Source organism: Lutra lutra, chromosome 16 (genome assembly GCF_902655055.1).
Source record: "Lutra lutra chromosome 16, mLutLut1.2, whole genome shotgun sequence".
Lineage (NCBI taxonomy): Eukaryota > Metazoa > Chordata > Mammalia > Carnivora > Mustelidae > Lutra > Lutra lutra.
In genome coordinates this window covers 14,712,323-14,738,608 of record NC_062293.1, presented here as the reverse complement: position 1 = coordinate 14,738,608, position 26,286 = coordinate 14,712,323, and the positions used below count along the sequence as shown (strand labels likewise).

Below are 26,286 nucleotides of genomic sequence, written 5' to 3'. Positions count from 1 at the left end.
TATAATTATATATATATATATATACATTTTATATATATATATATAATTTTGGGGGGCCTTTATGGTTAGTGTGGGGTGATTCTGTTTTGTTTATCTCATTCTATTTAAGAAATCTTTTCTGGTGCACCTGGGTGGCTCAGTTGGTTAAGTGTCCAACTCTTAGTTTTGGCTCAGATCTTGATCTCATAGTTTTGAGTTCAAACCCTGCACTGAACTCCACATTTGGCACGGGGCCAACTGAGAAAAAAAAAGAAAGAAAGAAATCTTTTCCTACTTTAAGGTTGTGAAGATGTTCTGCTATGTTTTTTTCTTAAAGTTTTATTCCACATTTCACACTTAGTTACGCCATCTCTCTGAAACTGAGTCTCGTGTGTCCGGCGTGAGGCAGGAGTTAAGATACTTTTTCACGGACATCCCAGCTGACTCATGCCATTTATTCAAAGACTACCTTTCCCCTACTGCCCTGCAGCATGACCCTTTTCATAAATCAGGTGACCATATGTGTGGGCCTGTTTCTAAATTCTCTTATCCGGGGAGCTTTTAAAACTTGCTGATGACCTAGATCAATTAAACAGAAACTTTTGGGATTGGGGTACAGATTTTTTTTTTTTTTTTTAAAGAGTGCTCCAGGTTATTACAATGTGTAGCTAAGGTTAAGAACCACTGGTCTAGATTCTCAAATGAAGATGGGATGGGAATGGAATCTCACCAGCTCCCTGTGCCGGAAGGGGACATTCGCTGGGGTGGGAGGGGGTAAACAATGCTTTAAACCTCCAACTTGAGAATCGCTAGTTAGAGCAAATCCTGTTGCTAGAGGGAGTCTCATACCTCTCCAGCATGCTGGCTGGCCCATGGGAACCTGCTGGTCCAGGTCAGTGTTTCTGAATTCTGGCTGCCATGTAAAAGCTCATTTAGGGGGGGCACCTGGGTGGCTCACTGGTTAAGTGTCTGCCTTTGGCTTGGGTCATGATCCTAGAGTCCTGGGATCGAGCACCACATCAAACCCCCCATTGGGCTCCCTGCTCAGTGGGGAGCCTGCTTCTCCCTCTCCATCTGCTCTTCCATCCTGCTCCTGCTCTCTCTCAAATAAATAGATAAAATCTTATAAGAATAAAAAATTAAAAGTTCATTTAAGAAGCTTTAAAAAATAAAAAGATATTGATGCCCACATCTCACCCGAGACCACACAAATCACAATCTCCAGCTCTCAGTGGAGTGATCACAAATCACCAGCTCTCAGGTGATCTCAATGGGCAACAGTTGAGGACCACTGGTCCAGAACTTCGAAGTACACAAAGAAACTAAATACACTCACCGTCAGGCCTTCATTATTCTTGCCCCCAAGCGTATACAGGCTGCCGTCATTGGGATCTGGGAGGAAGGCAGGCCTAGAGATTGAGCAGTAAGTATCAGTGATAAATTATAGCCCAGGGTACAGAACAACATCCCAAAGCCATGCAAAGTCATGATTGGGGGAAGGGGGACATGTGTGTGTCTAAGACAATTCCACCCACCGCTCTTTCACTTTTAGCCACAAATAAAATATCCCTATGGTGATAGGCTATACTTGAGCAGAAAAAAAGCAACCTGCAAGAAAGAAAAAAAGTAAAAAACCATAGAAGAGTAAATCATCATTTGGTCAAAGCGCTCCGGGTGACGATGATGAAGTGAAAAAGAACCCATTAAGTCTGCTTTTCAGTTTCTAAGTCAATTGTGTATAGAATGTCAACAATTAATATTTAATAGCATGGAACAATATGTAAACAGGTAGGACAAATCTACCTTAGTGTTCAACAAACATTTATTTTTAAACTGGAGGCAATAAGAGCAGACTCGGAAAGCTTGACATCAGAGAGAACCTGCCAAGGAGAAGGATGACAGTCTCCAGTCCGTGGCTTTCCCTGGTCTTTGGTAAGGTTAACCTGGTGAAGTCTGAACTAGGACTAGGCACTCAGAAACCCCTTGCTGAATCTTTTCTGTGCTTAGGATGCCCCCAACATTTGAGCTCTGACAGGTGCCACAGCACACACTCTAGTAGCAGGTCACGTTCGTGTTTCCTCTCCATGGTATGACAGTGAAGAGGGAGAGATCTAAACCCTCTGGCAGGACTTTGGCAGCTTAAGCTCAAAACTCAACTTGAGTTTCATCTCAAGGAAGCCTTTTTAATATCACTATCTCCTTCCCCCAAGGAACGGACCACCCAACAGAGACCATAGCACCTGTAAGACTTCCTGTCCCCATCATTCTCGTTATACCTCAAGTGTATGCATATACGCACTCCCAGAGGCTAGCTTCCTAAATATTGATGGAATAGTTTTTTAAAAATGCATTAAAGGGGAAGTACTGAAGCAAATCAGAAGACTTACTCTTCCACATGTGTTGGAACTTGCAGAACTGGATCTGTGCAAAACAATAACAAAGGCATCATCAGACTCTAAAGTATCAGATTCCAAGAGGTCCCCAGGAAAGATTCACAAATGGTATCAAAACCTTAAATTTACCAGATATGTACATGAAGGCACTTTAGAAAACACACACCCAGGGGCACATGGGTGGCTCCGTGTTAAGCATCTGCTTTCGGCTCAGGTCATGATCCCAGCATCCTGGAATTGAGCCCCATGTCAGGCTCCCTGCTCATCAGGGAGTCGGCCTCTCTCCCTCTGCTCCTAACCCCCCTCTTGTACTTGCTCTCTCTCTCAAATAAATAAATTTTTAAAAAGAAAGAAAGAAAGAAAGAAAGAAAGAAAGAAAGAAAGAAAAGAAAAGAAAAGAAAAGAAAAGAAAAGAAAAGAAAAGAAAAGAAAGCACACACCCAAAGACACAGATTGTCCCCCAGACTGGACAGAGAACATAGCAGAATGGAACTGATGTCAAGAAATGTGTACATGGGGGCACCTGGGTGGCTTAGTCGGTTGAGCACCCAAGTCTTAATTTCTGCTCAGGACATGACCTCAGGGTGATGAGATCAAGCTCTACATCAGGTTCCACACTCAGTACAGAGTCTACTTGAGGATTCTCTCTCTCTCTCTCCCTCTGCCCTTCCCCCACTCTCTAAAATAAATAAATCTTTAAAAAAATGTGCACATAACTTGAGAGATGGACAGTAAAGGAAGAACCAGTCACAACCCACAGTGGACAATGAGTCACAGTGTCACTCTCTGACACACCAAGGCCTTTTAAAACCTAAACCATCACCTTGTCACAGATTCCTGTAGTGGTACTAGGAACTCCCATTCAGAAAAACAAAACTGTGGCTTAAGAATAAATTTTCCTGTTGATGAGAATCTGGTTGGTGGCAAATGGATACACCCCACTGGGCGATCAATATGGCAATCTTAGAGCCTCCAAGTGCTTGTTCCCCTCGATTCCCTTTGATCCATAAATTTCATTTCTACAAAATCTAGTTTAAATGTGATATAAAACACAGAAAATGCTTTGTGTACAAAGATACTCACAGTAGCATTACAAATGAATTAACTATTCAATAATATGGTTCAATTAGGAATGTCCACTTGGCAGAAAATAAAGGCTTCTAAAAGGGCTTATATAACTTAAAAAATGTATAAATCTTTATATTGTGATGTTCAGGAGAAAAGATAATGTATACAGAGTAGTAATGCAGCTGAGGAGAAAATCTTCAATGCACATAGGAAAAAAAAAATGATGGAAAGGCAAAAAATAAAAAAAAATGCTTTCCCGTTAAAAAATCTCGCTTCCCCACCCCGGGCTACACAGCCACACCATCCACAACCTCAAAGCAGGGGCGGGGTGGGGGGCGGTTAGGATGGCACATATTGTCACAGGGTTTTGGATGCAGAGTGCCAGGCTCCCCAGGCTGCGCCACTGATTCCCCAGCCCCCCTGGCATTCTCAGATGAAGAAAACTCTTTCAAGCCTTATCATCTGTTGACTTTACAAGCCCAGCTCCCACATGAAAGCACACACGGTGTTCGCAGGGACCGAAGCACACACAGCACATGTGGTCTGTGGGCTGCAAACAAACAATTCATTACACCAGAAACATCTTAGGAAACAGGAGGAACTTTCAGTTAGGAAGCGTCTGTTTACCGTCCCCATTAATCACCTGCGGGCACATGCTTGCAAACAGACTGATGCAAGACACAGGAAACAAGAGACAGGTCACCCCCCCCCCCGCCCCCAACAGAGGGGAGGTGCAGCCACAGCCCCGCGCCCCCCATCCAAACCGGGGAGGCGACAATGCCGCAGCGCCAAGGAAACACAGCGGCCAGAGGGTAGCTTTTTGGGTTGTCCATTTCGGCTGCTTCAAGGTACCACAGAAAAACACAGCTGAAGAGGATGCGGCCAAATTCGGCACTTCCCCCGAAACAAGACCCGAAGACTGACAGGATCTCGAGTCCTGGTCACGGGGTTATCTTTGCGGGACCACGCTTGCTCATGCTCGGGGACCTGTCCTCAGGGGCAGATCTCCCCAGTTTTCTAGAGCTCATCCACTGGCCTCCTGACACTGAGGCCTGAAGTCCCAAAACGAGTCCTGTACCCGACAGGTTCCAGGAAGACACAGGCCACTGGCAGGAGCCAGGGAAGGAGCAGTGGGACAGCTCACCGGGTGTGTTAAAAACTGTGCTTCTAGAATGGTAGGCTTAGGAGGAGAGGAACTCCAGTAGGAGGAGCTTCTGGTCATCTTAGCGTTCCCATCCACATAAAATGCAGTCCCTGGAGTGAACATGGGCAGAGCTGGAAGCCAGGTCACGGCACCCCCATTAAGTCAACTCCCACAGGTGAAAAAAGTGCTCCTTGGCTTCTGAGGGCCAGCCCTGACCTACACCCTAGATTTTTGTTTTCTTAAAGAATCATTTGCATCTGTAAATATTAAAATATTACAGAAAAAAAGGGGTGCCGGGGTGGCTCAGTCGGTTAGGTGTCCAACTCTTGATTTCAGCTTAGGTCTTAAACTCAGGATCATGAGATCAAGCGCTGTGCTCAGTGCGGAGACCACCCCCCCAACCTGTGTGCATGTGCTCTCTCTCTCTAATACATAAATAAAAATCTTTAAACACTACAGAAAAAAAAAAACATATGCAAGTGCAGATAAAACGAGAAATGGAAGCCTACTGATAAATGTTAAAGACGAAGGGTGCCTGGGTGGCTCAGTGGGTTAAAGCCTCTGCCTTCGGCTCAGGTCATGATCCCAGGGTCCTGGGATCGAGCCCCACATCGGGCTTTCTGCTCAACCAGGAGCCTGCTTCTTCCTCTCTCTCTCTCTCATTCTGCCTGCCTCTCTGCCTACTTGTGATCTCTGTCTGTCAAATAAATAAATAAACAATCTTAAAAAAAAAATGTTAAAGATGACCGTGGCAACACTGGGGAGTTATTTTGCTATTCCTTCTCCATATGCTTGAAATTCTCCCTAACATATCAGGTTAGAGATTAAAAAAAAAAAAAAAAAAAAAAAAAAACTTGGAAAGCCAGCAAAATAAAAGCAAACAGCATCATCTGAAAATGTGCAATGAAAGCCCAAGGTGGAAAAGTGGTTGTTTTTATTTAATAATGAGAACTGGTATCAGGCAAGATTCTTGCTTTAAAAAAAAAAAAAAAAAAGAATTCAGCCATGTGAAAAGAAAGCTGGCCTAACTATAAGGCTATAAACAAACACTGCTACAAAATAAGCCACTATCTATATGGAGACCGATAAGGATAAAAGGCGTCTCACAAAGCTGTTTTACTTTCAGAAGGGAAAAAAGGGGTGGTGGTGGGGAGGAGGGGAGGTTCCTGTGCAAGTATGAAAACAGGTGTTAATCGAGGTACAGGTAAGGCTGGAGGAGGGACCGACAGGGGCAGACATGAACTTGCTCCCTGCTCCCCAGGGAGCAGCCACGGGACGGGACCCCCTTCCCTAGGGGGTCCAGTTCCTTGAAATGACATAATCTTTACACCCAGAGACCCGGATGAGGTTGGGTGACCTCACTGCTACTGTTGTGCTCACTGAAGCCTCCTTTTTAACCAGGGACAGAAATGACTTATAACAGATGGTCACACCCTTCCTTTGCCCAAGTTCGCAAAGGTAAAAACGGAAACATTTTTATCTCCACAAGACATGGATTTTTATCTTTCCATGAATAGTTTTTCTGGTTTCAATCTCCATCCCGTCCTCTCTGGAGCCTCATGCCCTCTCCCTCTGTCCTGGGCCACATGTGCACTCTTGACTTTGCTCCCCTTCTGAGCTATGGGTCTTTGCGGCTCCATCCAGGAGCACCAACGGCTCTACTGTTTCTGCAGCTTCTCGACCATTCTGGCCACCACATGACCACCCACTAGGAAGCAGCCCCTCCAAGGCCACTTCTCGTTCTATGGCTTGCCCTGCCCCTTGAGTCTCGTACCTCTCAGCACAGCCTGACTTCTCCCCCCCTCTTTGGCTCCCTCCCACAGGAATGGACATTTCCAGGTTGTCCCTTGAGTTATCTCAGGGAGTACATGCTTCCCCGAAGCTTCAACCATAACCACAATGGGAGATTTCAGGTCCCCATCATCTTCTGAGCTCTTCTTTCTAGATCAACCGGACATTTCCACTATTTCCTACCAGCACCTAAGCCACCACCTGCCCAAAGTCATGCCCTCCATCTTTTAATTCAAACCTACTTCTATTCTTGACCCCCCTATTTCATTAACAGTACCACTATTCTCTTAGAAGACAGGCAGGCTCCAAATGACACTGTTGACACTCATTTCTCCCCAACACATCCTGTCAGCTGCCAAACTCTAAGGTCTATATCTGTAACAATCATCGTTTTGTTTCCTATGCCCAGTATCCTTCCGTCATCAGAACTCCTTCCCTTTTAAGTGCTCCCTTTTTTCTGGTCTACGTGGCCTTTGGAATCAGATAAGTCTATGCTGAAGTCCTAACTCTGCCAATTACCAGCTGAGTGACCTCCGCAGAATTACTTAATCTCTTTGGGCCTGAATTTCCTCATCAATAAAGAAAAAAATATATAATAATACCAATAACCCATGAGGCATCTCTCTGTGGATTAAATAAGGACGGAATGCTTGTTAAGACTTAAAGTCTGTGCCTTGAGAATGGTGATGCTTGTAAGGACAGAAGTCAGATTATCCTTCTCTACCACTCAAAATCTTTAGGTGGTTTCCATTTCAATCATAAGGGCCAGTGGTCACCCAGTGGCCTACAAATCCCACACAATCCCACCCTCCCACCCTCTAATGCTCTCTTGCCATTTCCTCCTTGCTTATTCCAGCGGAGCTCTTCATAGCCTTCAAATACTGTCTAGCCTGCTCCTGCCTCAGGGACTTTGCATTTGCTGCCCCCTCTGCCCACATCTTTGATCAAATATCACCATCTCAGGGGTGTCTTCCTTGACCACCTCCTATCCCTCAGGGATCCTCTATACCTCTTCCCTACTTGATTTTTCTCCATGGCACTTAAACCACCTCTGAAGTACAGCATATTTAACTTATTTTTTAAGAAACATTGACTCTAGCCACTGATTTACCTTTTGTTGTCTGCCATATCCCCAACACCTAAAACAGTGCCTGGCACAGAGGACTGATTGGAACAATCAGTTCAGGTTCGTTTCCTTCCTACCTCTCTTCCTGCCCAGTCTGAACATCCATCATTAATGACTTTTAATAATCCAGTAACTAGGTTCTACCACTCCTCAACCCAAAATCTACCTAGCCATCCCCTTTCCTCCATATCCAGGCTCTGAGTGCTGCTGAAGAAAACACTAAATCACTCGGAGAAAGCATTCTCCAGCTGGGCCCCAAATCATAAGAGATATGCTTATCTACTTCCTGGTTGGCCTCTGTTCCCTCTTCCTCACAGCTAATATTTCAAACCTTCACTCCTTGCCTCAAGTTCTCTTCCTCTCCGCACCTGATTCTGCCTTCTGTGGCCCAGGGGGAGTAAAAGAGGGCAGAGTGAGCTCTCCCAAACTTCCTACCCTTCTCCTCAAGTTTGCCCAATTTCATTCTTTCCTTCTAGCCCCCAGGTGGTACCATGTCTCCAAGGATCTTCTGGTCCTCCTCTGGCTGGCTAACTTCTTCCTCCCCAGCCCACAACACACCCAACCTCTGGTCTCTCCTTTCTCTCCTTACTCCTTTCTCTCCTACTAGGTGTACAATTCGAGAAGTCTTGAGAAACCCACACATCCATGTAACCACCCTCACACCCTATGACGTTTCCGTCTCCCCAAAGCATTTTCTCACGCTTCAATATCCCCACCTTCAAAATCCCCAACTCCCACTCCATAATCACCAATGGATTCGTCGTGTTTGTTCTAAAATTGTACGAATGCAGTTCCCCCATTAGGTTCTCTTGAGTGTCTGGGTTCCTTCTCTCTGCATCTGTTTTTGAAATTCAGCTATGCTGTTGCATGTTATCACAGTTCTTTTATATTGCTAAGTACTGTCCTACAGCATGGATGTGCCACAATTTGTTTACTGATTTGCCGAGGGACACTGGGTTATTCCAGTTTGGGGCTGGAAAAACATGACTAAAGCTGTTATGAGCATCTGTGTGCAAGTGTTTGTTGGGTTTTCACTTCTGTTGGGAAAATACCTGGAATGTGGAGCCATGCTGGTTTACATCTGACTTGACAAGGAGCCGTCAGACAGCTCTTCAAAGTGGTTGTGCTATTTTAGGTTCCCACCAGCAGAGTGTAAGTGTCTGTATACTTGACTCTCCCCTTAATTCTAACCCACTCCATTCAATTAGATCCTGAGTTGTGTAAGATTCAGCCCATAAACATTTCTCAAGGTCTGCCAAACTCAGCAGCCACCATTTCTCACTGGGTCTCCCCAGCAGTCTCCTAACCAGCCCCCTATCTGGGGTCTCTAGCTTTCAGATGTGCATTCTACCTACCGCCTGCAAGGGCTTGACAAAGGCAAATTTGTTCATGTCTTTCCTCCACAAAAAACCCTAAGATGGCTCCCCCCCCTCTGCCTAGTGAATACTTTCCATCTCTGTGGTTCAAGTCAGAAGATCCCAAACTTTCTTGGTTTGCGGCGCCCTTTGTGTCTCAGTAATTTCTTCAGAGGGCCCTAGGCCATACTTTACAATTCCATTTATTAAACAGTTAGTTCTACACGACCTAGGTATATAGGGACTAGCAACTCAAAAGCCACGTGAAAAAAAGGAAAATACATAAATGGAAAGAAAACCATTTATTTCATTCTTAACCATAATTACTTACTAATGGGAGGTGCACCTGCTGGGTGCATACAATATCCCAAACCTTATAATCGGATTAGACACTGGCCCCCCTCGTTACCATTCCACGTTGATTATCATGCGGTATTTTAATTTTGTCACGGCAACCACCAAAAATTGAGTTTTGCAAAGATACACTGTTGAAAGGAAAGGAGCACAACCTAATGTTGAAACTAGAAACTACCTTGAGTGTGGTATCTGACACTTGTTGAGTACTGCTAGGCTTCTCTCAAATATTTAAAACAAGGGGCGCCTGGGTGGCTCAGTCAGTTAAGTGTCTGCCTCCGGCTCAGGTCATGGTCCCACAGTCCTGGAATGGAGCCCCGCATTGGGCATCCTACTCAGTGGGGAGCCTGCTTCTCCCTCTACCTGCTACTCCCTCTGCTTGTGTTCCCTCTTTGGCTGTCTCTGTCAAATAAATAAATAAAATCTTCAAAAACAAAAAATTTAGAACAAGGTGCAATGCCTTTTGTGAATATACTGTGGCACCCGGGGCCCCTCAGCACAGCTTGGGAACCAGAGGCCTAGGCATTCAGGGTTCTGCAAAACCTGGGCCCAATTCTTCTCCGGGCTTCTTTTTCAATCACGTCTCTTTCCTGAACGCCCCCATGCTTTTGCATTGGTCTCTGTGCTCCAGGAAACCAGAAAATGACCACCCACTGCACTTGGTATCTTCTTAGGAGGCACAGATCATCCCCCACCCCAGGCATAGGCGACCTTCTGGGTCTCTCAGATATCGCGAGGCTGGATTGAATTTTCAGCAGGTTGAAGGACAGAGCCCATCTATGTTGCATTCTGTGAAATACACCTGGAAAAGTACATAAACCTTATGTACAGTTTAATGAGTAATCAGGGTGACGTCCAAGGTAACTGCCAAGGGGGCCTCAGTTCCCTCGTACTTAGTAGACGATGCTGTTTGCAGAATGAAAGGAAGTCAGGAATTTAGGATACTCAATACTGTATGTAGGATAGAGTCATTCCAATTTCACTTTTCCAAATGAAAAGGACTTTTCCACACAGAAACCCATGCGATAAAAGCTAAAGAGAACTGCCACACACCATTGTTTGTTCACTCACAATTGAGATTTTACTTATTTGACAGAGAGAGAGAGAGAGAGAGAGTGCGCGCGCACAATCAGGGCGAGCAGCAGGGAGAGGGAGAAGCAGGCTCCCCACTGAGCAAGGAGCCCAACATGGAGCCCAATGTGGGGCCTGAGCCCAGGAGCCTGGGATCATGACCTGAGCCAAAGGCCCTTAACTGACTGAGCCACCCAGGCGCCCCATGTTCACTCACATTTAAAAATTATTTAAGGGGCGCCTGGGTGGCTCAGTGGGTTAAAGCCTCTGCCTTCGGCTCAGGTCATGATCCCAGGGTCCTGGGACCGAGCCCCGCATCGGGGCTCTCTGCTCAGCAGGGAGCCTGCTTCCCTTCCTCTCTCTCTCTGCCTGCCTCTCTGCCTACTTGTGATCTCTGTCTGCCAAATAAATAAATAAAATCTTTTAAAAAAATTATTTAAATGTATGGGGAAGAAAATGATCTGATATTTGCTACAAAAGGAAGGAAGTGAGGCCCGCCATGTGCTGACAACCCCTGGTGGTGGGCACTGGCTGCACGAGGATTTCATACTAGTCTACACTTTTGTGTGTGTTGAAGTTTTTATAAAATGAAAAAAATTTTTAAAAAGACAAGCTTAAAAAAAGAAGCCATTTAAGGAAAGCCTTTCTTTTTTTTTTTTTTTTAAAGATTTTATTTATTCATTTGACAGAGAGAGAGACAGCGAGAGAGGGAGCACAAGCAGGGGGCGTGGGAGAGGGAGAAGCAGGCTTCCCACTGAGCAGGGAGCCCGATGCGGGGCTCGATCGCAGGACCCTGAGATCATGACCTGAGCCGAAGGCAGAGGCTTAACCCACTGAGCCACCCAGGCGCCCTAAGGAAAGCCTTTCTGATATGTTCAGAAGAAACATCTGTTTTTCCTGCATTCACCTATAATACAAACCTTTGTATAAATAAATATAGATATTACTGTATCTATATAGTAATAGATATATCTATATATATAGATACAGAGTAATATCTATACTCAACATGGGGCTCGAACTCATGATCCTGAGATCCCTACTGACTTAGCCAGCCAGGGGCCCTAAACCTTCTCTTTCTAAAGTGAAGCCTGATCCCCTAGGGTTTGAAGGCACTGGAGGGAACCAGGCTCGAAGGGCAAGGAGGACCCGGTTAGCAGCACAGCATACTTCCCTAACACACGCCTAGCAGAACTGGCGAGGGTGTGGGAACACAGAGGGGGTGATTAGTCAGCAAAACCGAAAAATGTCTCTGATGAAGTCAACCAAAATTTACATAAGTGTCTCAAACCAGACCTCAGGTCTGCCAGCCTCTCCCTAGAGGTAGTTCTGGGCAGACTTTCTTCCACGTAGGAAGGAATGGATTCCTTTGATTACGGAAACCACAAGAACAGGTTGCCCATTTGACTGGAGCTTAAGCAACCTTACAAGATCATTCTCTTCTCTTTCTCAGATGAGCATTGATATTTCTGGAACACGCTGCTTCTCTGGTGAGATCTAGATGAGCCCTGGTTTTTCTGCCCTGCCTCACCACATTCTTTCCAAAGCACAACCACCTAGCTGACCCCTACATTGTACCTGGCATTTAAAACTGGCTTACTCTCAGACTAGAAACTTCTCTAGGTACTAGATGACTTCTCTAGGTAAAACTAAGATGTCAGAGCACATCTGAAATTCTCCAAACCAGCTCCTTCTATCTCTAGCAATGATTTTAACTATTCTGGGTTGGCCCTTCTGAAAGGTATTTATTGGACCAAAAAAGCCAGAAATGAAGGCTCCTCATATACCACATATTCAAGAGCCTTGTCCTTCCCTCTCTCCCTTTCTGAGAAAGAGTGTGACAACCCAACTACTGGTAATCATCTGTTGAGATTTACCACAAGCATCTCAAAAGCAAATGCTGGGCATGTGCCAACTGTGTGGGATATAGAAAGGAGTTTATAAAGTCGACGTACATGAACAGTGAATAATGAACTGCTGAAACCTATAGTAGGTACCACAGGATTTCCTGGGTGACGGAAGTCACTGAGGGCTAGTGTACTCGGGGAAGACAGACTTCATAAAGAAGGAGGACTCAGAGGACAGGGATGACCAGACAGCATAAGTGAAGAACTATCACCCCCAGTTGTGGGAATGAAGACACAGGCTTGGCAAGCGGCAGGTGTTCCTTCTGAGGAGCCACGAAAGTAAGGCCAGACAGTAGGCAGCGAGGCCATGGAGCAGAAAGTTGTGAAAACTCTGATGTGGTACGGTGGGCGCTAACCAGGGGCTGACTGGAGGCTTCTGAGCAAAAGACGCTCCGTGTCTGTTGAAGGAAGGTTAGACAGGCGGGCATCAGGGCATGAAGTGAAGGAGAAAGGGAAGGAGTCACAAAGGGCAGTGAGGAAGGCGGCCCGGTAACCCCAGTCCGATGGCCTGCACCTGCACCGGTGTGGGGGCAGGAGGAAGGACGGCTGGAAGGGCGGCAGGAGGGCTGGTTAGGAACCAAACAGGAGGGGGAAACATAGCAGCAAAACCTCCTGTTCAAAAAATGCAGTGGAAAAAGGATGCAAAGAGGACATGGAGATTTAATCCTCAGATAGTGAAGCTAGACTGGCTGGTCTGAAGGCAATAAACCACTGGCATCTCCTCAAGAAAATGCTGAAGGTTCTACTTTCTTATAAAAATTATTAGTAAAAACAAGGTCATTCAGCCTTCCTAACTCCAAAGGTAAGTCTCCCACATATGTTCAATGCACTCCAGTAAACCAGTTAGGAACTTCTCCCCAGCGGCAGCTCATTTCCGTCCCCAAAGGAAAGTACTCCCGTAATCTAAACCTCAAGTTCCCATTAATTTGTAAGATCCAACGTGTATGGCAGCAAGTCTCAAATGTTCTTCAAAGTTCAGCTTTCGTAGGAGAGCATTTTATTTTTTAAGATTTTATTTATGTATTTGAGAGAGAAAGTACACAAGGTGGGGGGAGGAGCAGAGGGAGGGGGAGAAGCAGACTTCCGTCTGAACAGCAAGCCGGATGCAGGGCTCGATCCCAGGACTCCAGGATCATGACCTGAGCTGAAGGCAGACGCTTAACTGACTGAGTCCCCCAGGCACCCCAAGGAGAGCCTTTTCATGCAGGCATCCAACCAAGAGCTGATCCTCAAATTCCAAATCTCACCAGAACTGGAAAAGGACATGACAAGGTTTCTTGCAGGTGAAGCTCTACCAGTTACCAAATGTCATGTCGGACGGAGACAAGCATGCGGCGGGACCAAAGTCATCTGAAAAACCCCCCTTTCCACAGGCAGTCTGATTCTACTGTGTTCTTGCTCACCCTCCCCCGGCAGAAGTAACTCAGACCTCAAAGTGCACACTGATCACTATAATCAACAGTGAAAAGAATTCAAGGAGAACAAGACAACTCAGTGCTACGGCCTGCGCCCAAACACCTCTCACGACGCAGAACCGCACAGAACTCATTCGTGGGCAATGGGGGTGCCCTCAAACCTGGCACAAACAAAGTCACAGCTTTCAACATTCACAATCTTATCCCCAAACAGACCTAGTAATGCTGCGAAGACCCCCAGAGTTGAAATCTGTGCCACTCTGTGTGGAAACTGCTGTTTTAAGCCTAGAAAATTCCGAAAGAGGAGACCAATTAGAACTGCTAACGAAATGTTCCTTCTTACAATTCCCTTCTTCTGTTTCTGTCACACCTCTAAAGGCAGACCTCAGACTCTTCCAGAGGAACAGGCACGCTATTTAGGGATAGGAGAGAAAACCAACTGCAAAAAGTCACGAAAGCCGCATGTAACTCAAGGTCAGGAACTGGAACCTGCTGTGACAATGGTCCAAGTGACAGTTGACACATCCCACGGGGGCAGAGTCTAGTCTCATCTGTTCTCAGGCTTCCAAAAGACATCTTAGTGGGAAGGGTTCTGGGACCCAAGTCAGCATTAGGTGCCTGAGACATTTACGGAGCGTCCCCGGCCGTCTAGATAGCCCAGCCTCGGGAAGTTAGAATTTAGGAGGCAGCTGGGAGGTTCGGTCAGTTAAGTGTCCGACTCTTGATATCAGCTCAGGTCATGATCTCAGGGTCGTGACATCAAGCCCCGTGTCAGGCTCTGTGCTGAGTGAGCAGCCCGCTTACGAATCTCTCCTCCTCTCTCCTCCCGCCCAACCCCATGCTCTTTCTCAAAAATAAATTAAAAAATAAATTAAAAAAAAAAGAAGTCAGAATTCAGTGGGAAGACAAACATAAACTAAAATGCACAACACAAGTACCCCTGAATCCACATGAGGAAGGGGCTCACCCCGCTGGAGGGGTCAAGCAGGTGGCCTCCGAAGGGGCTCCTGAAGGATGACTAGGAGCCTGTCTAACACTGCAGGCTGCTGATGGGGAGGGAACACAAGCCAAAGCCCCGTGTCTCTGAGGCCTGGAGGGGTGGGTGAGGGCCAGATGGTGAAGGGCCTTGCCTGTACACCAAGGAGGTCAGACGCGACCCTGTAAACCAGTGCTTCTCTAACTGTGGGGAAGGACCAGCTATTGAAAATTCCAGCCCATCGTGGATGACGCCTGGGATCCCTCCTGGACTTCTCGAAGACAGCTGGGCAGACCACACCTGGAGTGCTGCTTGGCGGGCACAAGGCTAGCTCAGCAGGGGTGTGGCATGGTCCATGGTGTCATTAGAGGGCAGGTCGGACAGCAGCGTGATGGCCGAAGGACAGCCGGAAGCTCCTGTACTGATGTAGGAACAGATGTTGAGAGCTTGGCTAAGGCACTGGCAAGGAGGGCAGCGAGAAGGAGTCAGATTTGAGAGACACTACTTCGGTCGCCATGAGAGAACTCAGTGAGTAAGTGGCAAAGCATCATGCTCACTTATGCAACTCGGGGGCCCGCAGCAGTGGTCGGCACCAGCAGGAACCAAGGGAAGAGGCATGTGGTAAGAAAGGGAAACACACGTGACACCTGAAGAAAATCTTCCCCTATAACTCTAGTGTTTCTCTTACTCTATTTTGTCTAGTTTAGTCTTTTAAATAATTCTAGTTCATTTTAATAACGAGTATTTTCAAGGTGAATGCAAGAAGCCTGAAACCAGCCTGGAGATACCAAAGAAAAGCTTTTCAGCCTCACCAAGCCAAAGCAGGCTTTAGAAAACGGACCTAATGCCACACACAGCAGCAAAGCTTTCTGTTTGCATCTGGGCTGAAAGTGCAGAAAGCAAACACCCTAACTGTCTTCACTGCTGAAATTTCAGACAAAGACAGACAGTTCTGGTGTGGCTACAGTCACAAAATCGCAGCCTAGAAAGATCGCACCTCACTTGGTATGTCACAACTCAAGTTAGTTTCTGAAAACAAAACTCATTTTCTGTACTAGGTGCAGTTTGCTGCTGCGGTGTAAGAAATCTCCACTTCTGGGAACAGCAACACATGTTTGGGTGAAGAACAAAAGCACCTGCCAAAACTAATCTGTGGAAAGAAAAAAAGAAAACAAAACTCTCCCAGCTTGTTGGCCCCTGAAATGAGTAAACAAATCAGGAAACCATGAAATGGAATAACAGGTATATATAGTCTGTCTAACCTCAGTTTGAGGAGTCACAGGGGTGTCTATTTCCTCAGCAGTCTCTTCTATTTGACTCTGATTCTCCACTGCCACTCAGGCCCAAACCTGTGGCCTCCCTTGCCTGGACTGGTGCAGTAGCCTCCACCTAGTCTGCAGCTTCCTTCTGGCCTCCTCAGCTCAGTCTCAACACAGCACATGCCGACCCTGTGAAGTGGAGGCCAGGTGTCTTAGTCATCGCAGGTTGCCTCAACAAAATACCACAGCTTTAGTGGCTTCAACAACAGACACTTCTTTCTCACAGTTCCAGAGGCTTTAAGTCCAAGATCAGGGTGTCAGTGTGGTTGGGTTCTGGGGAGAGTCCTGTTCCTGGCTTGCTGATGGCAGCCTTCTTGCCATGTTCTCTTATGGTGAGGGAGAGCAAGGCTCTGGGTCTTTCCTTTTCTCAAAAGGGCACTAATCCCATCATGGGGTGGAGGGGGGGCTCCCTCATGACCTCATCTAAGCTAAATCCCCCAAGCTCCACCTCCAAATACTATCACACAGTGGGGTAAGGCTTCACCATGTGAATTTTGGAGGGACACAAACATCAGTCCATAATACCACGGCATGTCACCCTCTCCTCAGCTATCTCCAATGGTGACTTCAAAAAGGCCAACCTCCTCACACCAGCCACCAGGCCCTATGGCTCTATGGGGAGGGCACAGCTTGCTGGTACTCGGGAAATCTGTGAGGGCATTTCTTAGTGGTCCCAGGGACTGGTGGGGGGTGTATGGGAGGTGAGGGGGGAACACAAGCACTAGGTGTGGGGCAGAGAGCACTGCAGAGCCAAAGCCCATCCCAAATCTATACACGCTCTCATGTCTGTCAGACTCTCCCACAGGCCAAAAGCCTTTAATAGCTCCCCGAGCCCACAACCTCACTTGTGTAAAAGCACAAAGGCACTTTTCGCATAATTTTACACAGCTCATCTTCGCAGAATGTAACTATTGTATAAATCCGTTGAGGTCACACTGCTTTGGTTTGGAGCGTTACCGAGAATTATTCATCATCTTGGAAACCCATCCCCATCAGGATCCTGGTGTTTTGCTTGGTCCGTGGTAGCGGGCACCGTGTTCACTCGGAGGTGGAGCATCACGGTGTGTCAGAGCATTACGTGTTAAATCACATACACGTGAGTAAAAGTTACTTTTCCATTATTCCAGTGTTAGATTACCAGCCGGGTAATACATGCATTTCTTTCTGAAATTGTGTGTGCGCATGTGTGTAGCTTACGGTCTTACACATTTCATTCCAGGACATTAGCAGGGGCATTTTTATAATAAATAGTCTATGAAGACAGTCTATGTGTCCTCACGTGACCAGTGCTCTGATCTCACCTCCTGCTACCCTTCTTCTCCTTTACCCCCGACTCTCCCTCCAGCCACACCAACACGGTTCCTCCACTGGCCCAAGGACTCTCCCACCTCTGTCCCTGCTACGTTCTGCCTAAACACTCCCCTGCCGCCTTGAGTTCTTGCTCAAATGACACCTTCCCAGGGGCATCATTCCTGCTTAAAATTGCAGCTCCCCACCCCCGCAACACCCGGTACTCCCTAATTCCACTGCCCTGCTTTACTTTTCCTCTATAAAGTCTGCTAATTTATTTCCTTGTCCATTTTCCACTAGAATGAAAGCTCTAGGAGGGCAGGATTTTGTCTGTTTCGTTCAACTGCTGTATCCTCAGGGCCTAGAACAATGTGGGGATACCTTTAAAGGTAATTTATAGATTCATGGTTTAAAAATACCAATTCTGAAAACTTTAGTTACAACTGCAAGATTAAGGGGTGCCTGGGTGGCTCAGTGGGTTAAGCCTCTGCCTTTAGCTCAGGTCATGATCTCAGGGTCTGGGATAGAGCCCTGCATCGGGCTCTCTGCTCAGCGGGGAGCCTGCTTCCCCCTCTCTCTGTCTCTCTGCCTGCTTGTGATCTCTCTCTGTCAAATAAATAAATAAAATCTTTAAAAAAATATTTAAAAAATTGCAAGATTAAAACTGAATTAAAAACTCAGGGTCTGGGGGCGCCTGGGTGGCTCAGTGGGTTAAGCCGCTGCCTTCGGCTCAGGTCATGATCTCAGGGTCCTGGGATCGAGTCCCACATCGGGCTCTCTGCTCAGCAAGAAGCCTGCTTCCCTCTCTCTCTCTCTCTGCCTGCCTCTCCGTCTACTTGTGATCTCTCTCTGTCAAATAAATAAATAAATAAATAAATAAATCTTTAAAAAACAAAAAAAAACAAAAAAAACTCAGGGTCTGTATACATTACCACTTCTAATCTTTGTATAGAAATACATACATATATCATGATCTCAGGGTCCTGGGATCAAGACCCTCATTGGGCTCTCTGCTCAGCGGGGAGCCTGCTTCTCCCTCTCTCTGTCTTGTGATCTCTGTCAAATAAATACATAAAATCTTAAAAAATATATATATGTGTGTGTGTGTATATGTGTGTGTGTGTATATATATATATATATATATATATGCTGTAATAGACATAGTACATAGATCTGTAGAAATACATATTATATATTTTATACAGCTACTGGAATCCAGGACTGAATTTAACTAAAAAAAAGCCAACCTATTCTCGGAAAAATGAGACTTAGAACATCTTAAATATTACTTGAAATTACTAGACCTTGCTGAGATTTCTCAAATTCTCCCTTTAAGTGTCTTTTAACACCTCCCTGCTCTGCTTCCCTAATCTGTTGCTGGATTCTACTGATTGTATTTCTGTCCCACCTTTCCCCTTCCCCCTGCCCCCTTTGCACAGCCTGGCCTCCCTGTCGCCAGCCCACACTCCCACACTCCACTGCAGGATTAAAGGTTTAAACCCGTTGAGTCACTCACCTGCTGTCACATTAATGGTCCCAGCTTCCTGCTCATTCAAATACAAAAGCCTCGATGCTACTATAGGGGTCAACATCCCCTCCGGCTTCTCTCCCACCACCTCTGTACTTAAGCTCCTCTCAGACAGGACCTGTTCCTATACCCCAGACCTGCTGCCCCTTTTGCAGGCCTCCAAGTCCCTACCACCTCCCTTAGAAACCCTGGGTCTGTGCTGGAGCTGTGGCACCTATCATTTCTCCCTATCAGGCTGTGGGCTCCTTGAGGACAAGGACGGGCTGCTTCTTCTCAGTGCCCTACAAAGTATCCTTCACAGATTAGATTCTCTAAACACTCGTTAATTAGGTAAAAGAGAGAACAATTCTTTAAGTTCTACAGTATGGGAGAGAAGAGAGGCGCCTGGGTGGCACAGTTGGTTAAGCGGCTGCCTTTAGCTCAGGTCATGATCCTGGGGTCCTGGGATCGAGCCCCACACTGGGCTCCCTGCTGCTCCCCTTGCTTGTGCTCTCTGTCAAATAAGTAAATAAAACCTTTTAAAAAATTAAAAATAAAGTATAGGAAAGAAGAGATGGATTTTTATGTTTGACTAAGTAACAAACAAGGTGAGACACAGTTTTGCCAGATACAGCCAAGGCTATTTGTAGAAATGAAGACTTCGACAAGATCAATTTAAAACAATACATGCAGGGAGAAACAAAGCACAAGAATGAAGTAGCTTGGGCCAAAAATGCCCTGCCTGGGAACGCTGAGACTGAGGACCCAGCCCTAATATTCAACAGTAAAAATGTTTATCTCAATCTTTCTGTTGAGGATTTGTTGAATTCGCCTTTGGACAAAATCAGAAATTGTGAAAATTTAAAGAACGGTCCTTTTGTTTTAAAAACATTAAAAGGTGGGCCTCGGGGGAGGCTCAGTTGGTTTAGCGGTAAAGCGCCCACCTTCCGCTCAGGTCATGATCCTGGGGTTCTGGGATGGAGCCCCAAGGCGGGCTCCCTGCTCAGCAGGGAGTCTGCTTCTCACCCTCCCTGCTCATGCTCTCGCACATGCTCGCTCTCAAATGAATAAGTTTAAAAAAAATTATTTTAATAAAACTAAAAACTAAAAACATTAAAAGGCTCAAATAGGAAGGAGAGAAAGTACAGATAACATTCTGGAAGCCTGTAATGCAACGCCAAAAGCTGACTCCATAGTCTCCCTGTGGCCACCCCCTCCTGAGAGCTCTGGTCCTTTCAGCTGCCTAGGGTTCCTGCTGAGCCCAGCAGGAGCCAGACAGGTGAGGCAGGTGCTCTGTGGTACCCCAGCTGCCATCATCTCTGGGTGGCAACTAGGTTTGCTGTCGAACTGGTAAAATGGTGTGTGACCTTCTGACATATGCCAATTCTTGTCCATTTAAAACACTGTTTTGGAACATTTTATTATCAAAGGAAAAACACTCGCTGTGCTCATGAAAATAATGAGTCACGTCACAGAGCAGTGACGAAAGAGAGCATGCTGGTCAGACCCTAATCTACAGCCAAATCAGAATTATTACTGGGCAGAATAATAGAGAAGACTCTGAAAGCCCCAAATCCTTGGATTTGCATGGCTTTATCCAGGAAGATTACTTTGGAAATCAAATACCATTTCCCAGCTGTAGGACTTCACTCTGCTAACTATCACCAGGAAGACAAGATCATAAAAAAGAAGGCGTGGCAGATTAAATGAGAAACAAGCTCAGTCTTTCACTTCCCTCAATGTAAAGACCCAATAAAGTGGCTAGCTTGGATGAATGTCAAATTTTACTGCCCTCGAGGATTTCAGCCTCTATAAAAACAAATGAGTAATATGAGGTTACAGAAGATAGTTCTTGTAATTATGATTACAAGATTCTAATCATTAGACAGAACTTAAAAAAATTTAATGTAGTATGCCTTTGTGAAAGACCTACCAGCCAGAACTATTAATAGAAAAGCCTAGAGCTACTTAAACGTGAAATCTGGAGAGGAAAAAAAAAAAAAAAGATAAAGCTTGCCTCTTTAATTGATGCATTTGGTGAATGATCCCCATTCAAGCTGTAAACATACCCTCTGAGTATAATTCCCTCTCTTCTCCTTGATGCCACTATCCTTTTTAATTTTATTAAAGATGTGTAACTGTTTTTCTCTTTTTCTGGAATAGGTTTCCTCAGAAAGCAGCTGAGCAAATACCCATGTCACCCAAGGTCCAAAACCAAAATTACCTTCTTTTAGAGTCCATTTGATCGAGCCTGTCCTCTTGCTGACAGCATGCAAACTTCCATCCAGAGTTGACACAAACAACAAGGTTTCAGGAAGCGTCACTGTGCTGGGACTTCCAAAAATCTGCAATGAGATGTGGAAGAATCTTTTGTTTAATAGAATTCTTCGTCTTGGGCATGCGCAACCACACACAGAACCCCCGGGGACACCCCAGAAGTTTTCCTTCTAAAATCCGCTACCTCACAGACGAAGACGTTGCGGTTACAGAGCCTATGTCCAAGGACACATGTCTAGACAACAGCCAAGTCAGCACTAGACCCCAGGTCGCTTTATGCTATCTCAGCAGCAATCCTTCCTGCAGACAGACAGGCTTATAACCTGATATGACAAAGACAAGGATTCTGAAATAATCCACGGGTAGCCCCCACTGAAACGGGAAGAAAGTATGCTCAGCTTTCTAATGGACTTCCTTCTCTTGGTTATACTTCACCTTCTAAAACCTGGTCATCTTGCAAATCTCCATGGTAGAGAAAAATGCCAACATATCACATATACCCGCATGCACTTACAGAATTATAAAAAGGCGAAATATTAGGGGGAAGTGTTTAAAGCAAAATAGGAAAAAACAGCTCTCATTTTATAAAAAAAATTTATGTAACAAGAAAACAACAAGATTTCAAAAAAGGTTATAAAATGTATGAAAAACATAACCCAAATTGTTCTTCACTTATAATCAAAATATAATTTAAATAAAAATGTACCTTTTATGCTTAATGAGTTAAAACACGCACTCTCTTTACAGAAAAGAGCCAAAGGTGGTGAAATTTACTTTCTCATCCATCGTTGGTGGCAATGAAAATTAGAAGTTGGTGCACTCTTTCTAGAAAGCACAAAAGTGCTCACATTTTTGATCCTATAATTCTACTTCTACATCCTGAATAGTTTCAGATACGGAAAAAGCTGTATGCCCAACGGCGCTCGTTGTATCCCATTTATAAACATAAAAACTGGAAAGATCTGAATTTCCAAGATCTTAATGACTGAAATAAATTATGACACATACACTCACTGGAATTTTTTTTTTTAAGATTTTTTTTAAGTTTATTTATTTGAAAGACAGAGATCACAAGCAGGCAGAAAGGCAGGCAAAGAGAGAGGAAGGGAAGCAGACTCCCCGCTGAGCAGAAAGCCCGATGCGGGGCTCGATCCCAGGACCCTGGGATCATGACCTGAGCTGAAGGCAGAGGCTTTAACCCACTGAGCCACCCAGGTGCCCCCACTCAATGGAATATTATGCAATCATTAAAATAGCACTTCAGGAAAATTTACAGCAACGCAGAAAAATGCTTCTATCAGTCTTCATGTGAAAAATATAGAATCCAAGATTTAATGTACACTGTGGTGACAATTATACTGGGCAGATTTTTTTGGTCTGCTGGTCCTCTAGCTTGGCTAAGGACTGTACCCTCCCCCACGCAGTCTCCACAAAAGCAGGTGTGTGTGAACACACACACGCATGTACACACGTGCAATGCACGCATGTACAGGGGATGGCTGGTAAGTTTTCCTGGGACAACACCCCTTTGAGGTCTGGGCCCATTCAGCCATGCCACCTTGTAGTAAGATTTTCTCTTCGTCAGCACACTGTCCCACAAATTATCCGGTTCCTGGCGGTCTTCAATTAAAAATGGGCCGACACAACTCGCTTATACTGTGAGAGTTTGGATTTGGGCACAAAAATTTTAAAATACAGGAGTATGGCTGGCTTTTAGCACTAAACAACAAGTCTGGGGGTTTACTTGTGCACAGCAGCCTGACCCCGAAACATCTGCCCACTCTTGGTAAGAACCAGGATGGCACTTAGTCGCTTAAGAAGGAAAGCCCCATGTCTGTCTCCAAAACAGCCCGAGATGGCAGGACAAACACCGGGTCCCTGCACTCCTTCTCCACGGTGGAGACCCGCTGGCAGAGGGGGCGAAGCAGCTGCTACAATGTCCTCCCTTGCCGGCTCCTGGCCTAGAAGTGAAGAGGCTCTACCCTTTCCTTCGAGCAGAGCCAGGGCCACTCACCTAGAACGGGAGAACCGAGAGCAACCTTCCCCACTGCTGGCTCAGTCTATCCTCGGTGTGAAGCCTCAACCCAAGGAAGAGGAGTCTGCTTTTTACCTGGCTGGGAAAACAGAAGCCTCAGCAAGGGTGGTCCTGCCCTAGCAGGGAGTCCAGTGTTTTGGGGATGAAATCCTTTTAGCCTACAGGATATAGACGGTGAGAAGCTTCATCTGCACCCGCTCACACCCGAAACGCACATCGCCCAGAGCACGCGGGCTTGCAGAACAGTGGCTGGAGGACAAGACCACTGCGGGCTGTCACTCAGCGAGACTGAAGGCAATCTCCCACGGAGAAGGTAGAATGGCTTTGCAGCTGATGGGGGACAGCAGGGTCATGTCAGGTGCGGGCAGTCTAGAGACTGAATAAATCAAAAGGAAAGAATGTGTACACATCTGGGGACCAAGAGGTGGAAAGGCCTGCTGAGCCCCCCTCCACCTGTCAAAAGTTCCCTCAAGAACAGGCATTTTGTAAGTAGGTCTCGGGCTGACACAGAACTGTGCTGAGCTTGGTCAAAACTAAATTCGGGCGACTTCCGTCAATGTTTGCTGGGTGGGAGAGAGACAAAGACTGAAATAGGGAAAGAAGCCTGAGAAGAAACACAGCTGACAGACAGAGTGAGTGCCCTGGCTTCTACCCTTCCTCAGGCCAACTTCCTGTCCTTGGGCTCACAGAACCTCATGAGAAATTCCCCCTTTGCTGACATTTCTTAGAACTAGATTTCTGTCCCTCACAACCCAAGACAAACACACACGCCCCTATGAAAAAAAAAGTTATACATATGAAGATGAAGGAAATATTACAAAATTATAGAAACACATTTTTCTCCTGGATTTTCTTAAATTTTCTATAATACAATTGTGTAATCAGCAATGAATTTTTCGTAAAATAGAAAGGAGATGGCCCAGGGAGCAGGTGGGAGAGAAGCTCACATTTAAAGGAGCTTGAGCAAGCCTATAAGTTCCAGATGAAGCGCTTTCCATATTAGGATTCTCAGACAACTCGGCCACCTTTGATCATTAACGTCCACAAGACAGAAACAAAAGTTTAGAAACAAAGAGGTCCCTTGGTAAGACAGTTTGCCTGGGTGGCTCAGTGGGTTAAAGCCTCTGCCTTCGGCTCAGGTCATGATCCCAGAGTCCTGGGATCCAGCCCCACATCGGGCTCTCTGCTCAGCGGGGAGCCTGCTTCCACCTCTCTCTTTCTGCCTGCCTCTCTGCCTACTTGTGATCTCTGTCAAATAAATAAATAAAATCTTATATTAAAAAAAAAAAAGACAGTTCGTATCCAGGAACGGATGAGTTCTGTCATTGTTATTAAAGCCTACAGTACAATTTTAATGAACTGAATGCCCCCAAATATATCTTATCACAGTATTAATATTCAAATGGGTCAATATTTACTAAAACCTATCAGTGCTGCTTCATTACTAGTGTGGAAACAAAAGACACCTGCCTTGTCTGAGCATCTTGGAAACCACAGGAAGAGCAATTATCTATGGTTGGTTGGTGAATCGAAATAAAACACTAATCACATAACTAACAGAGTCCTCTGAAAATCTCAGAAATACCAGGTTTGGCTAGAAGTTGAATTTAGCGACTGAGAGCACTGACGGTTAATCACAGTGTCCACACTGACGTCACAGACCCTGTCACAACAGGCTTCTCTCTTCTTTGGAGGCTGCTGATGGTTTCCAATTAGAATGTTCGGGGAGCCACTGTGAACAGTGTTATTCTCTCACATGGCAAATTAACATGACAACATTGCTGGCTTTTCTCCCCCAACATTTTTGAAAGCGTGAAAATGCCTGCCTTCGGAGGCAGTTGCTATTACTAAGGTGAATTAAATAAGCGTCCAGATGCCTTCTGGGATACTGAGCACAGCTGAGAACCATTTGTACCTGGACATCTAAAAATGCTGCTTTACAATAATGACCTTGCACGTTAGCTCACCCAGCCATTGTAGCCGCCAGGGCTCCCTTCTCTCTACGATGGAAGAAATGACCAGAGGCCCTACGGTTACACACGCTCATTTCTGGAGAGCCTGAAAACGTAAACAAAATGCTGATTCTGCAGGTCGGCTTCAAGCTGACCACCTGGAATCTGACTCATTTTTCCAGCGAGCGGGATATGTACTCCTGGGTTTGATGGCTGCTTCTAAGAAGTAATCACAGTGACATCGTGGAGGGGAGACACAGGTGGCGGGTAACCGAGTCTAACCTAACACTAAACACCCATGAGCCAGCTGGTCCTCACACAAGTCTGACCCCGCTCGCTCTCTCCCAGGAGGGGACCCCGACATAACAATGCTGTGAACAATGAACAAAGCCGGGCAGTTCGGGGCAGAGGATGCTGAGCAAAGGGTCACTAGTACAACCCACTTATTTCACGTAAGTTCATTCCGTGATGGTAGAACTGCCCTCATGGCAGCCATGCTCGGCCAGGACTTCAACAAGAGCCTTTCTCCTGGGAAAACAAAGGCAGTACTGGAACTGCATCCTCATGTTCAAGGTTCTGATGGTAAAGCAAAGCTCAGCATCTACACCACTTCATAAAACACACCACTCATTCTGCCTTTCTGCCAAGACGTGGAAGCAACTACCAACAGCTTAGAGATGAATAAAATGAGAATTTCATTCTGATATTCTAAACTCAGCTGACTGTTAGTTGTTCTTGCATTAATTAATTCAACACCTTATATTTCAGGTAAGAAAAAAAATCTTTCCTAAAATGAGTTCTGAAATAACTTTGTTTAGAAAATGTCTTCAGGGGCGCCTGGGTGGCCCAGTTGGTTTGGTGTGTGTCTTTGGCTCAGATCATGATCCCAGAGTCCTGGGCTGGAGCCCGACATTGGGCTCCCTGCTTAGCGGGGAGTCTGCTTCTCCCTCTGTGCCCCGCCCATCCCACTTGGGCATGTGCACATGCTCTCTCTCTCTCAAATAAATAAAATCTTAAAAAAAAAAAAAGGGAAAGAAAAAATATCTTCAATAAAGAGAATTGGACACCAGAGATTGGATCTGTTGAAGCAGCACAAAAACAGAGGAAACCACTTCTCCCAAACTCGCCCCACCCCCATTTTTGAACTAGTACTTGGGACTGGTCAGGCAAAGAGGCTGTTCACCAGTGCCTGGAAAGCAACCAGTAAAGCCCAGGGCTTGGTTTCATTTTGGGCGCTGTGTCTACCACTGAGGTGGCTACTCCTTTTCACTCACCCTCTGCCCCCCACCAAGGAAGAAGAGCGAGGAAGCACACGCCAGCTCCTCCA

General features: G+C 45.8%; 1 protein-coding gene across 2 annotated transcripts in view; it reads right to left on the bottom strand.

Moving 5' to 3' along the window:
* The window catches only part of ERN1 (endoplasmic reticulum to nucleus signaling 1), a 77,662-nt gene that overhangs the window by 31,407 nt on the left and 19,969 nt on the right, over nucleotides 1-26,286 (bottom strand). Inside the window, exons 2-4 of one of the 2 annotated variants that reach the window (XM_047706760.1) lie at nucleotides 20,920-21,040; nucleotides 2,367-2,400; nucleotides 1,316-1,388 (exon numbers count right to left, since the gene is read on the bottom strand). In XM_047706760.1, the coding sequence (XP_047562716.1) occupies nucleotides 1,316-1,388; nucleotides 2,367-2,400; nucleotides 20,920-21,040 (228 nt within the window). Of the gene's footprint in view, nucleotides 1-828; nucleotides 963-1,315; nucleotides 1,389-2,366; nucleotides 2,401-20,919; nucleotides 21,041-26,286 lie in introns of those variants that run through there. The other variant, XM_047706761.1, reaches the window with a different exon arrangement.